Source organism: Balaenoptera physalus, assembly GCF_965194825.1.
Source record: "Balaenoptera physalus genome assembly, chromosome: 18".
In the NCBI taxonomy this organism is placed as follows: domain Eukaryota; kingdom Metazoa; phylum Chordata; class Mammalia; order Artiodactyla; family Balaenopteridae; genus Balaenoptera; species Balaenoptera physalus.
The window spans coordinates 60,036,675-60,051,778 of NC_138899.1; the positions used below are offsets into that span (position 1 = coordinate 60,036,675).

The 15,104-nt window shown below is 38.3% G+C and overlaps 2 protein-coding genes across 2 annotated transcripts in view; one reads left to right on the forward strand and one right to left on the reverse strand.

The window, feature by feature from the left end:
- GTF2F2 (general transcription factor IIF subunit 2) overlaps nucleotides 1–15,104 on the forward strand; it is a 145,242-nt gene that overhangs the window by 61,784 nt on the left and 68,354 nt on the right. The window lies entirely within an intron of this gene.
- KCTD4 (potassium channel tetramerization domain containing 4) lies at nucleotides 811–9,988 on the reverse strand. Its single transcript, XM_082435446.1, has one exon. It carries the CDS (start codon nucleotides 1,854–1,856, stop codon nucleotides 1,077–1,079), a length of 780 nt encoding a protein of 259 aa, XP_082291572.1. The 5' UTR covers nucleotides 1,857–9,988; the 3' UTR covers nucleotides 811–1,076.

A 15,104-nucleotide genomic window follows, 5' to 3' on the forward strand; every position in this document is an offset into this window, starting at 1 on the left:
GTATGAAGCAAAGAAATTACCACAACTCACTGAGTCTGAGGTTTAGCATCAAAAGAGGTGCGGAAAAGAATAAAGTTCTTTCATAAGGATGTTTAGTGATGCTCATCTAATATTTTTGAGCTTGAAAAATGAATAGATAGGACGATTCTGAAAATGAACTCTTTAATTATTCTAATGCCATGTACTGTATTGAGACCAAGTTATCCATGCTGTGTTGGAGCTCAGCCTGCAGAGAAATGAATTGGCTGATTTTTGTCATTTGCAAGTCCAGCCAGGGTTACTGCAGCCTGCCAGTTGACCACATCAATGCATAATTTTGTGTGAAGTCGTCAAAAGGTACTATTTGTTTTAAAAGTGACATATTTAACTTTTTACTATAATTATTAATACAAGCAAAGAAGTTAGTAGTGCTTTCTTTTTTTTTTTATTGTCATCAAGCAGTTTTCTAGGAATTTGCAGCAATATATCAATTCAGCTGTAATTCTAGTATGAAATACAGAAACTATGAACAAGCTTTTGGTGCCTACCATTAAAAATTAAATCCATAGCTTTAATTCTTACAATCTCATTTTGTTTCACCACAGCTCTGTTTTAGTAGATCTGCACATCTGTCTTGCTCTCAATGGTTAATTTTACCAGTTCAGTTTCTTTGTAGATTTTTGCCATAAGTAGAGAGGATTTAAAATCTTACAGTCCCTTAAAATATTTTATTACCATTTACTTGAAAGAACGATAGATACTGTACATGCTTGTTCATTGTGCAAATACTCAAGACATTCTGATTGAAAGACAGCTTAAGGAAAAATAAACAAATAGCAAAAGCATTCCGTCTTTATTTACAATACGTAGAAGATCACTGTTTTCGCTTTAAGTGTACGAGTCTGATCAACAGGAACACCCTAGAGAAGGACATCTTTAGCAATAGGATTTACATACCGTTAGCTCACAGTAATTGATTAGCAGCAGGTCTCTGAGTACAGAGCTAGCTGGGCACGCTATTTGGGATGCCTTTGATGCTGTGGTTTTCCGATGCTTGCTGGCTGCATGCTTGTTGCCTTTGTTCGTGACACAGGTAATTACTTGATAAAATGAAGTGCATCGCTGTGAACAATCGACCCTTTGGAGCAATCCAGGCTGGTCAGCAGTCTAAAACCACACTTTAAGGCCATCATTATGGCCTCGAACTTAAGAGTTTCCAAGGTGCAGACAAAGGTGTTGTCTTCCTTCAGTACAAGTCGAGTGCCATTTTCAGACTTTATGAAGTATTTAAATTGAATGATGTTTGACGATATTGAAAACTCCTCTGGAAAGCCATCCAGCCTGCTTTTGGACACCAGAACAATGCGAGATTTTATTTTTGATATGAAATCAGGAGCATTACAGAAGATTCTCAGTCCTTGTGAGCGATCGTGGTTATCTGTTATTTCCAAGAAAGTAGTCTCCCTGGGTGTTAGCTGTTCTTTTTCCCACCTGGACTTCACTTCCTCCGCCAGTCCCTTGAGCTGAAAGAATTCTGCTTCTTGTGCGAGAAGTTGATTTTCTCGAAACCCTTCTGGCAGTAGAAGTTCTCCATTTCGTAGGAAGTTTAGAACATGCCTGAAGAGGAGCCCATCCCTGTCTATGAAATAATGACCATCGGCATCAAATGGGCAGAGGATTTTTCCATTTACTATACCTTCAAGGAAAGTGTCTGGGTACTTGGTCAGTGTTTGTTTCTGAGTAATGTATAAGTATCCACCAACGTTGAGGGTCATCAGGGTGGATTTGCAGTTCTTTCCCTGGTCAGCATCTTCCAGGCTGTTGTGTTTCCCTTCATACTCCTTTTCTTTTTCTCTTCTGTTTATTTTACGCTCCATTTTTGAAAATGCTATTTCAGCTTGTTCTTCTTGGCGTTGAGATTTTTTAAAAAGAAACACTACCACACAAACACGCCTTTATTCAGCCCCAGCCTGGTGATGGAATGGAAATGCTGGCAGCGTTGCCTGTGCTGTCAGCTCGGTTTTGCAGTAGGTGGCGTATCAGCTATGTATGCAGGAGCTTTCTGGAGTAAGAGGGAAAAAAGATAATTTGCATTTAACTATATCAGGGCAGGAACTCGCTGTGAAAAGGTTTTCATGTGTATTCTTTGAAGTAATGAAAGTTACTGAATAAATTGAATTTCCTATTGGCAGTTAAGCAGTTACATATGTTTAACTCTCCAGCTAAGTGTGAATTTTTATCCACTTCTAAATGTCTTTTAAGTTATTAATCAGGCACGCTTAATATTGAATAATAGTGTCACCTTTTGGAGAATAATGTATGTTGAATTAGTATCATTGTTTAAAGTAAATCATAAGTAGGAAACCCAAAGAGAAAGGACCTAGGTGTATAGAATTTTTTCTCCTAAAAAAAGTCACACATTTCACAAGTGTAGTCATTTTAGAGACACAAGTGAGAATATTTAAACCTGTTGTTTGTGACATTGCACTTGAATTTAATTGGATTTGCATGTGATTCTGCTTTGTGGATCTTTAGCAAGTGAGAAGAAATTTTCTTCATGTTCTTTAACAAAAGTCTCTGTTATTTTGGCTTTTTACCCTAAAGGTAAAAAATCAAATATACAGGTTTTACAGTAATCTTTTTTTTTTTTTTTTGGTTAAGATTTCCTATGGAAAATTCATAAGCTTGTTTCACCCTAAACGTGCTTCACTGCTGAACAAAGACTTGGACTGCTGTGGAAAATACTGTAACCGTGTGTCTGTGTGTTTGTGTGTGTGTGTGCGTGCGTGTGCATGTGCTCCCTCGAGAAGATAACAGAGAGACACATTCAAAATACCTGCTGTAAAATAGTGTCATGGGCCAAGTTAGTTGGGTTTCTTTTGCTGCTGTTGGTTTTTTTTCAGTGTTCACATAGGGGGAGAGAAAAGACCAAAGCCTAGCTGCCATTTTTTTTTTTTGGAGCTGGAACTGTGTGAATGTGGTGTTTTTTTTCCCTTTTCTTTTTTTTTCTCCTTCCGCTGTAACTTGCCTTCCAAAACATTTTAGGGATCTTGAGTTTTCATTTCTAGAATTTAAAGACCCAGTGGTAAGAAATGTGAGCATTGTCCCCAGTACACTATTATTTGGCTGATCTACCTGCTAAATTATTCTGAGGAACTGCATTGTCCTCAGAATTAGACTTTAGATTTTGTTAAATTGATTTATATTTTTATTACATTAAAGGTATTTGAAAGTTTTTCAACTTTGTGTTGATAGAAATATTGGTGCAGATTCTTCTAAAAATGCTTGCCTTGCATTTTCTCTAAACAATGTTAGATTTTCTTCAGATATAAAAATTTTACTTTTAATTATAGTGCATTTTGAATTTAGTATTTACGTATCATTGAGCTTATCAAAAGTTCATTGAAATTAAACTAGGAATCTAAGACATAACATTTTTAGGGCTGAGTTTTTGCTTTGAGACCATGAAATTGAACCAAAGATAAGATTGCATTCTCGAGAGTTTTTAGTGTTTTATGTAGAACTTTACAACTTGTTAATAGTAAGCCAACATTTCGACTAAAGCTTCCTCTCAGTACTGCATCATTTAAGAAGAGTTTACTGTTATATTCTAACAATTTCATGTGTGTTGATTTTGTGGTTTTGGAATCAGGTCTTACCTATGGCTGTGACTTTTTCTGAAATATTGAATAGATTTGGGGGGTACAACTTTAGAAGCGGAGTCCTTGTGTTAGTAGTCAATGCACATGAGTAGCACCATGGAATGGCGGAACCAGCAAAGGCTTGCCAGTTTCATTTGCAGTCACACCAGAATCAATAGAACATAACTGTAGTAGAGTGGTGGAGACTGTGCTAGAATTTTCTTTGTATGTTTAAATAAAGTGATATTGTTGAATTCTACGTAAGGCTTACTCTGCTTCCTTATGCACTGTTTGGCCTGTTTATAGATGCCTTCCTGGGGGAGCCCTGAAGCTAGTGCTGCTGGAGGCTTTGCTGCCATGGGGTGGGGAGGTGAGGCAGGACTGGAGGAAGTGGGACTACTGATCCCTTCAGCCGTCACCCCTGGGGCCACCTTACACTTGCTGACTTGCTCACTTCTGCTTTCTGCTTTCTGGTTTTTACAATGACTGGTGTGTGTCCTTTGTTTCTGCTGGCTTGCCTTGACAGACTCCGAACCACCCCATCATGCGCCTCTAACCCTTGACCGCTCTTTCTCTTTAGACTTCACTCTGATGTTCTTGGCTTCTGCAAACCTGACCTGTACGATTTGTTTGCCAGCCGTGGCCTGGCAGCAATAGTGTAACAGGAGCCTTGTCTGACCGGAAGCTGATAAGAATCCACAGGACTTTTCTTTTATGTCCGATTGCTCCCAACTCGCGGTCTTAAGAAAGAAAAATGGTACCCAGTAGGTCCCAGCTTCTCTGCATTACTCCACTCCGTCCCCGTGAAAGCAAGATGATTGCAGTTTACAGAAATCACGGGGCTTTGTTGATCATTGCTGCTGTGGTGGTTCATATGCCCCTTAGGAGAAAGCCAGATTGTCTTCTTTTTAGTCTATTTTAAGCTTATACTTACCTGCTTTGGGGGCTGTAGGGTGGGGAGGGTCATGTCAATCAAGTCCACACATCCCTAAAACTGTAGAAATGGTGCTTCAATAACTATTCCAAGGCAAACATCCATGGTTTATGTGACTACATTTCTCTGCCTCACTGCACATACAAACTGGAAGAAATCAGTTCAGTGGTTTCAGCAGAGGGGCTTAACCTACACGTCAAAGATTAGCTCGCTTAAATCCACTTGACCACTAGACTTGAAGATTTCATCCGCTTTGCAGGCAGAAAGATATTTTTTTTTTAAAGTGTCTGTCATAGACATCTGTAATCACACATATAAAAGAGCCCTTCAGTCAACTTTGAAGATTTATTTTCTCATATATGTGTATATCTATGTCTGTTTCTTACTTTTTTCATCCAACTCTGTGTTTTGAATTGGTTCACGCTGCTGTATATACATCTGTTTCACTACTTGTGGATGGCACACGGTACTTCACACTTATGCACCCAATAAATGTTGTTTTTGATTTCCTACTAATGGACACCCAGGCTGCCTCAATCCCTTGCTGTGATGAACAGTTTCAAGCATGTCCTCTTATGGGTGTCTTTGGAAATTTGAGGGCTTGCTGGCCATGTTCAGTTTCACTTAGAACTGCCAGATGACTTCCGAGATCAGCTCTATCAGTGCACTGTCCCACCAGCAGTGCTTGTGGTTTCCTGTTTCCCCACATTTTTTTGCAACACTTGGTGTTATCTGCCTTTCTTTTTTTGTTTTGTTTTGTTTTCTTTTCTTTTTTAGATTTCACATATAAGTGATATCATACAGTATTTGTCTTTTTCGGTCTGACCTATTTCACTTAGCATAATACCCTCCAAGTCCATCCATGTTGTTGCAAATGGCAAAATTTCATTCTTTTTTATGGCTGAGTAGTATTCCAGTGAGTGTGTGTATGTGCGTGTGTGTGTATCTTCTCTATCCATTCATCTGTTGCTGGACACTTAGGTTGCTTTCATATCTTGGCAATTGTAAAGAATGCTGCTATGAACATTGGGTGCCTGTATCTTTTCGAATTAGAGTTTTCTCTGACTATATACCTAGGAGTGGAATTGCTGGGTCATATGGTAGCTCTGTTTTTAGTTTTTGAGAAACCTCTATACTGTTTTCCACAGTGCCTGCGCCAATTTACATTCCCATCAACAGTGTATGAGGATTCCCTTTTCTCCACATCCTCGCCAACATTTGTTATTTGTGTTCCTGTTGATGATAGCCAACTTTGAGGACGTAAACAGTGTCATTGTCAGGTTCTTGTTATGAGTATATTCATTGGTTAGGCCCAATGCCTAACCAAATTTTAGCAGAAACTTTCCACTATATGGTGATGCTAATCTTCCACTGTCTGCATTAGGCAGAATTTATCCCAGGCCGATGGGAATTCCCATCTTATCTACCAACTCTTGATGGGAAACGAGGTCATTGTCATCAACATTATTGACACAGAACATGATCATAATATATGCTTGCTCCATTTATATATCAGAGATATTCTCCTGCCATGGAAGGAAGTGGAACCTTACCAAGAAGGTATCTCTCTTGGTTGGAAGATATAAGATTTGATAATTCCCCTAGACTCAACAGATCACTCCTTTCTGAAATTTCCTTGGAAATTTCTTTGGAAAATTTTTCCTTGGAAAATTTCCTTTTCAAGGAAAAGGGATGGTCTCAGAAGCTGCCTTTATTAAAAACACTGGGCTTCTGTTTCTTCATTCTCTGCCTCTACCAAATCTTTTTGGTTGTTTTCACCTGCATACATTAATGCCTGTTTTTAAAAAAAGATTATTTCCTATTACCTTAGGAAGAAAGTAAAACCAACTACAGAAAGAGCAGTAGCTGTCAATTTTCACTTAAACCTGGCACTATGTCTCTGCCCTGGTCTTTTGCAGATTTTTTAAGGCTTATTGATCTGGGTCTTTCTTCTTCACTTGAATTTGATACCCATCTACTTGATTCTGCAGTGATATCTTTATCTGTTCATTTTCCAAAATCTGGCTAACCTTTGGCCATCTGACTTTCATGTCCTCTGATTCCTTTTTGCCTTGATCTTCCTATACCTTTCACAAGCTGAGTTTCTCTTTTTTAATGTGTGGCTTTCTTGTTCTTCATAGCCTCCCGTTAATAGCATTGAATGTGAGAAATATTCGCTTTGATATTCAGCTGTAATCATGTTACTTTAGCCTCTTTTTTGGTGTTAAAAAATATAAATAAATTACACAGTGTAATGTATTAACTATTTTAAGAATCAAGGATTTTTCTGTGTTAATCTAATTCTATTTGAACATCAAAACTTTAGTTTCATTTTGAAATATAAAATTTTTATGCAAAATTAGATGTTGTCTTGTACTGGGCTTGCATCCCCGCAAGTACTACCTCACTACCTTATGGAGCTGACTGACCACAGTATCTCACCACCTATGCAGAGTGCTGAAGTCCTCCTAGGACACATTCAGTATAGCTTTTGGCAGGAAGGTGATGTGGATGTGTAATTCCAGTCAGATGAATAAGCTTGTAAATGTTTTGCAGTGTTGAACTGAGTCTTCACAGAAGCCCAGGAAACTTTGCTGCATCAGCAAATTTTTAAACCTCACTTGAGGAGTGTAGAAAAGATGAAAACACTTTGTATCAAAAGGAGCACAAATAAAAATGACAGACTAAATGAGAAGTTCTGACAAAACTCCATTCCACGTTTCTTTGCTTTTCATTACACAGGTAATCTTGAAAACAATTTACAAATCATATTAATTCATATTTTAAATGTACTTTGGGAGATGAGTATTTCAGGGAAACCTGTATTTTATAATTCTGTAGGCAGAAGTCATTTAAGCTTTTAAAAATGAGTTTGCTTTTTTTTTTTTTTGAAGTGCAGACTATGCATTATTATTCACTGGAAAATTTTATTGTAACTAGATGAGCAAAGCACTTCTATGAGCAATCAAATGAACACTGAAATTATATTGCGTAGAACTCATTTTTATAGTGCTATTTGGCAAAACGCAATTTTGCCTCCTCTTTCAGAAGGAGATGTTTTAAGTTAATAACCATTGTCTGCAATCTCAAAATGAGGGACATGACTTTGAAAAGTTGTAAAGTTAATATTGTTATGAAATCAGTAACCCAAAGAGTCTCTGCTGCTGATGCTGTGCCCTACCAGTGTCCCTCCTGTTATCATCTTGTTTTTAGTTTCTCTTGTGTCTTCAGTGATGACATGGTGTGGAGGAGAGAGGGGGTCCTGAACAAGCAGGACAGGATATGATGGTTCATAGGAGGAAATGGAGTTTCTTACACAGAGTAGAGTGATTGCAAATCAGGGATGGAGAAGTCTATCATATTGCACACTTTTTCACATTTAACATTTCTGAAATAAGGGTATGTCTTAAAATCATTGGCTTGTAAAATTTTCATGGTAGTGTTTTGTCTTTCTTGGTGGCACATAAAATGATGTTGACTATTACAATTGATGGTATCTTAGATTTGATGAAGTATTTGAGCAGTTCTGTAAGCTGTTATCCCCATACCACCAGAAAATAAAATTAACAGAGATACAGGAAGAGGAAGAGATGTGGGGGAGAGGAGGAGAGAAATATCAGGGCAGTAGTTCTCAACCCTGGCAGCTGCATATTAGAATTATCTAGCGAGGTTGTAAAAACACCTCTTGCCCACACAGTGCAATTAAGGTAGAATCTCAGACAGTGGGCCCAGTAGTTTTTAAAAAGCTTCCCAGGTGATTCTTAGGATCAAGCAGAGTTGAAGACCTACCATATTCAGGAAATTGATGAGCTCAGGAAAGTGAACTTATCTCAAAGGAGTTCTTAATGATGAGGGCATAATTTCTACTCTGTAGTTATGAGGATCACTTACTATTAAAGTATCTTGAAAATTGTAAAGAACTAAACTAGTATGTGGTATTACTACTATTCCTAAACATGGTGAAGAGGACAGGAGTTATTGAGGATGAAAGTAATGAAACTTGAATCATATTCAGTTGATTTAAAAATGTGTCATAGGATTATCTATATTAATATTGTATCCCTCAACTATATTACAGGCTTTCTAAGTGCAGGGAGTCTGTATTTTTTTTTTCCTTTGTACCCCTCATCACATCTAGCACAGTGTTTGGCACTATTTAAGTGTAATGTAGCACTATAGCAAAAGTCTTTTCTCTGGGAGACTTAATCTTTCCTAGAAGGATTTGTTTTTCTATCCATTTAATCACGTTTGCTATTGTTTTTGAATTCTCTCTGATTTCAAATGCAACAGCCAAAGCTGGATCACACCCTTTGATGAAGGTCTAACTAAGACAAACTATCACAGTACTATGATTTTCCTTTTCATTTATTATTACAACACAGCATTACTTCATTTTTTTAAATAAAACTATATTTTATTTCTGGGTTTTATTCAACCTCTTTTTTTTTTTTTCTTTATCCATTTGTCTATTTTTTGTTAACAACCTTATTGGAGTATAATTGCTTTACAATGGTATGTAAGTTTTGCTGTATAACAAAGTGAGTCAGCTATCCATATATCCCCATATCCCCTCCTTCTTGCATCTCCCTCCCACCCTCCCTATCCCACCCCTCTAGGTGGTCACAGAGCACCAAGCTGATCTCCCTGTGCTATGCAGCTGCTTCCCACTAGCTATCTGTTTTACATTTGGTAGTGTATATATGTCCATGCCACTCTCTCACTTCGTCCCAGCTTACCCTTCCCGCTCTCTGTGTCCTCAAGTCCATTCTCTATGTCTGCGTCTTTATTCCTGTTCTGCCTCTAGGTTAGATTCCATATATATGTGTTAGCATACAGTATTTGTTTTTCTCTTTCTGACTTACTTCACTCTGTATGACAGATTCTAGGTCCATCCACCTCACTACAAATAACTCAATTTCATTTCTTTTTATGGCTGAGTAATATTCCATTGTATATATGTGCCACATCTTCTTTATCCATTCATCTGTCGATGGACACGTAGGTTGCTTCCATGTCCTGGTTATTGTAAATAGTGCTGCAGTGAACACTATGGTACATGACTCTTTCTGAATTACGGTTTTCTCAGGGTATATGCCCAGTAGTGGGATTGCTGGGTTGTATGGTAGTTCTATTTTAGTTTTTTAAGGAACCTCCATACTGTTCTCCATAGTGGCTGTATCAATTTACATTCCCACCAACAGTGCAAGAGGGTCCCCTTTTCTCCACACCCTCTCCATTATTTATTTTTTGTAGATTTTTTGATGATGGGCATTCTGACTGGTGTGAGGTGATACCTCATTGTAGTTTTGATTTGCATTTCTCTAATGATTAGTGATGTTGAGCATCCTTTCATGTGTTTGTTGGCAATCTGTATATCTTCTTTAGAGAAATGTCTATTTAGGTCTTCTGCCCATTTTTGCATTGGGTTGTTTTTGTTTTTGTTTTAATTTTTATTTATTTATTTATTTTAAATTTATGGCTATGTTGGGTCTTCGTTTCTGTGCGAGGGCTTTCACTAGTTGTGGCAAGTGGGGGCCACTCTTCATCGCTGTGCGCGGGCCTCTCACTATCGCAGCCTCTCTTGTTGCGGAGCACAGGCTCCAGACACGCAGGCTCAGTAATTGTGGCTCACGGGCCCAGCCGCTCCGCGGCATGTGGGATCCTCCCAGACCAGGGCTCGAACCCGTGTTCCCTGCATTAGCAGGCAGATTCTCAACCACTGCGCCACCAGGGAAGCCCGGGTTGTTTTTTTTTTGATACTGAGCTGCATGAGCTGCTTGTATATTTTGGAGATTAATCCTTTGCCAGTTGCTTCGTTTGCAAATATTTTCTCCCATTCTGAGGGTTGTCTTTTTGTCTTGTTTCTGGTTTCCTTTGCTGTGCAAAAGCTTTTAAGTTTCATTAGGTCCCATTTATTTATTTTTGTTTTTATTTCCATTTCTCTAGGAGGTGGGTCAAAAAGGATCTTGCTGTGATTTATGTCATGGAGTGCTCTGCCTATGTTTTCCTCTAAGAGTTTTATAGTGTCTGGCCTTACATTTAGGTCTTTAATCCATTTTGAGTTTATTTTTGTGTATGGTGTTAAGGAGTATTCTAATTTCATTCTTTTACGTGTAGCTGTCCAGTTTTCCCAGCACCACTTATTGAAGAGGCTGTCTTCTCTCCATTCTATATTCTTGCGTCCTTTATCAAAGATAAGGTGACCATAGGTGTGTGGGTTTATCTCAGGGTTTTCTGTCCTGTTCCATTGATTTATATTTCTGTTTTTTGTGCCAGTACCATACTGTCTTGATTACTGTAGCTTTGTTTCCTTCATTTCTTTTTCATTTATTTCTGATCTGATCTTTATGATTTCTTTCCTTCTGCTAACTTTTGGGGTTTTTTTGTTATTCTTTCTCTAATTGCTTTAGGTGTAAGGTTAGGTTGTTTATTTGAGATTTTTCTTGTTTCTTGAGGTAGGATTGTATTGCTATAAACTTCCCTCCTAGAACTGCTTTTGCTGTGTCCCATAGGTTTTGGGTCATCATGTTTTCATTGTCATTTGTTTCCAGGTATTTTTTGATTTCCTCTTTTATTTCTTCAGTGATCTCTTGGTTATTTAGTAGCATATTGTTTAGCCTCCATGTGTTTGTATTTCTTTTTCCTGTAATTGATATCCAGTCTCATAGTGTTGTGGTTGGAAAAGATACTTGATACGATTTCAATTTTGTTAAATTTACCAAGGCTTGATTTGTGACCCAAGATATGATCTATCCTGGAGAATGTTCCATGAGCACTTGAGAAGAAAGTGTATTCTGTTTTTGGATGGAATGTCCTATAAATATAAATTAAGTCCATCTTGTTTAATGTATCATTTAAAGCTTGTGTTTCCTTATTTATTTTCATTTTGGATGATCTGTCCATTGGTGAAAGTGGGGTGTTAAAGTCCCCTACTATGATTGTGTTACTGTTGATTTCCCCTTTTATGGCTATTGGCATTTGCCTTATGTATTGAGGTGCTCCTATGTTGGGTGCATAAATATTTACAATTGTTATATCTTCTTGGATTGATCCCTTGATCATTATGTAGTGTCCTTCTTTGTCTCTTGTAATAGTCTTTATTTTAAAGTCTATTTTGTCTGATATGAGAATTGCTACTCCAGCTTTCTTTTGATTTCCATTTGCATGGAATATCTTTTTCCATCCCCTCATTTTCAGTCTGTATGTGTCCCTAGATCTGAAGTTGGTCTCTTGTAGACAGCATACATATGGGTCTTGTTTTTGTATCCATTCAGCCAGTCTATGTCTTTCGGTTGGAGCATTTATTCCATTTACATTTAAGGTAATTATCGATATATATGTTCCTATTACCATTTTCTTAATTGTTTTGGGTTTGTTATTGTAGGTCTTTTCCTTCTCTTGTGTTTCCTGCCTAGAGAAGTTCTTTAGCATTTGTTGTAAAGCTGGTTTGGTGGTGCTGAATTCTCTTAGCTTTTACTTGTCTATAAAGGTTTTAATTTCTCTGCCGAATCTGAATGAGATCCCTGCTGGCTAGAGTAATCTTGGTTGTAGGTTTTTCCCTTTCATCCCTTTAAATATGTCCTGCCACTCCCTTCTGGCTTGCAGAGTTTCTGCTGAAAGATCAGCTGTTAACCTTATGGGGATTCCTTTGTATGTTATTTGTTGCTTTTCCCTTGCTGCTTTTAATATTTTTTCTTTGTATTTAATTTTTGATAGTTTGATTAATATGTGTCTTGGTGTGTTTCTCCTTGGTTTTATCCTGTATGGGACTCTCTGTGCTTCCTGGACTTAATTGACTATTTCCTTTCCCATATTAGGGAAGTTTTCAACTATAATCTCTTCAAATATTTTCTCAGTCCCTTTCTTTTTCTCTTGTTCTTCTGGGACCCCTATAATTCGAATGTTGGTGCGTTTAATGTTGTCCCAGAGGTCTCTGAGACTGTCCTCAATTCTTTTCATTCTTTTTTCTTTATTCTGCTCTGCAGTAGTTATTTCCACTGTTTTATCTTCCAGGTCACTTATCCATTCTTCTCCCTCAGGTATTCTGCTATTGATCCCTTCTAGAGTATTTTTAATTTCATTTATTGTGGTGTTCATCATTGCTTGTTTGCTCTTTAGTTCTTCTAGGTCCTTGTGAAATGTTTCTTGTATTTCTCCATTCTATTTCCAAGATTTTGGATCATCTTTACTGTCATTACTCTGAATTCTTTTTCAGGTAGACTGCCAATTTCCTCTTCATTTGTTTGATCTGGTGGGTTTTTACCTTGCTCCTTCATCTGCTTTATATTTCTCTGTCTTCTCATTTTGCTTAACTTACTGTGTTTGAGGTCTCCTTTTCAGAGGCTGCAGGTTCATAGTTCCCATTGTTTTTGGTGTCTGCCCCCAGTGGCTAAGGTCGCTGCAGTGGGTTGTGTACGCTTCCTGGTGGAGGGGACTAGTACCTGTGTTCTGGTGGATGAGGCTGGATCTTGTCTTTCTGATGGGCAGGACTGCGTCTGGTGGTGTGTTTTGGGGTGTCTGTGAACTTATTATGATTTTAGGCAGCCTCTCTGCTAATGGGTGGGGTTGTGTTCCTGTCTTGGTAGTTGTTTGGCATGGGGTGTCCAGCACTGGAGCTTGCTGGTCGTTGAGTGGAGCTGGGTCTTAGCGTTGAGATGGAGATATCTGGGAGAGCTCTCACCGACTGATACTACCAGGGAGGTTTGTGGTGGACCAGTGTCCTGAACTTGGCTCTCCCACCTCAGAGGCTCAGGCCTGACACCTGGCGGGAGCACCAAGACCCTGTCAGCCACATGGTATGTGTTAGGCGTTCCATCAGACTCTGGGAATACCAGCAGGGAACTGCTTCTGCCTTGCCGAAGACAGCTTTTTCTGAGACACAGCTGCCAGCAAACCAGAGGTCCTGCAGTGGGGAGGCCGTACATCTATGGGGCCAGAGGCTGGTTCTGGGGACTCAGAGTCAGAGGACTAGAAGGGCAAGAGGAGAAAGAGGAAGAGGGAATTGGGAACTAGAAAGCTGGTGTGGAGAGGAAGAGCCAACCTCTTATTCTTGAAAGCAACTTTTAGATTAGGGATTGTGTCTGTTTATACAGCATTACAACGTTATGCCCACATCTGTATTTGAGGATTTTTATTGATTAATTATATATATTAAATTATATATATAATTATATATAACAAGCAAAAAGGAGACTACTGTGAAGTGTAGGAGGAATGATAACTTGTGAACTTGACTTGTAAACGGTAAAAGATACAAATGTTTGTTTTTAAAATGTCGTTCTCTAAGTTATTTCTTTGACGAAAAGTTTGTTACGGCTTCTGCAGACTCATAGAACAATCCACACTCCTTTGTACATTTAAGTCCTCCGTCTTCGATTTTGTACCTTACGTAACCACTCTTCTACTCGCGGACAACCAGTCTTGTCATTCACAGGTACTCTTTGATGAGCATTACAACATCCCTTGTATAGGAATGTACGTAAACCTTCTTTCTCCCAGTCCATAGGGGAAAAGTTGAAGACCAGTAGTAGGAGTGAGGAAGCCGAGATGTTTTCTAATCCTAAGTCTAGTCCTCAAATTATGGTTTCAGTGTTTGGTTTAAAATTGGGAATTCCCAGCTATTTAGGCACGTTTGTAATTTGAATATCATTACAAGAAAACATATTGCATAAACAGATAATTTTGGGGAATACTTCTGTGGCTGCTCATTTTGTTGCTTTTGAGGTAATTAATCAAATGCTGACTCTGTAGGTTTACTGAAATCTGAGCATGATCTTTTATTCCTAAAATTCCTGAGTATTAGATAGAGATCAGAACATCAATTGACGAATTTGAATACAGTAAGAAACACCTTCTTAATAACATAGGGATTGCAGCTTTGCCCAACTGGTTTGTTAAGATGCCAAGTAGCATGTATTAATAGGCCTTGCCCTGTGAACCACAGGCAGAAACTGCTAGGAAAAGATTTTAAATGAGAACAATGGAGACTGGTAGGAATATTAAAAATGGTTTATCTTTTAAATGCTCTTGCTCTGTTGAAATATTATTTCTTTAGTCCTTTTCCAAATATTAGTCCTTTCTACATATTATTTCTTTAGTCCTTTTCCATCACAGTTGTGATGTAAGGAAGAATCAGGAAAGTAGCTTCAGGTCTCAAGGATCAGTCCAAAATCTTGGTTCTAACCTTGTCTGTGTTTTAACTTGAGTTGGAAGTGCTCTTAAAGGCCTCCACATTGAACTGGATCGAGTGGTCTTGTGGAAATGAACTCCTGTAACTTCCTGATGCCCAACATCTTCTTAACACATTACTTCTCATTACTTACATGCCAATGCTAATAGACACCCTTCCTGCTTACTTCCACTTTAACTTGTTCAAACTAGCGAGGCTCTTAACTTGTGAAACATGCCAGTCAGTTGTTTCTCTTGGGTTCCTCAACATAGAGTATGTTGGAAGGTCCAGCTTAGAACAGAAGTTTGTATATTTTCAAGTCTTGGACAGCTTCTCAACATTTTCTCATTGTCATTCCAAGAAACAGTTTTTCTCTAATTTC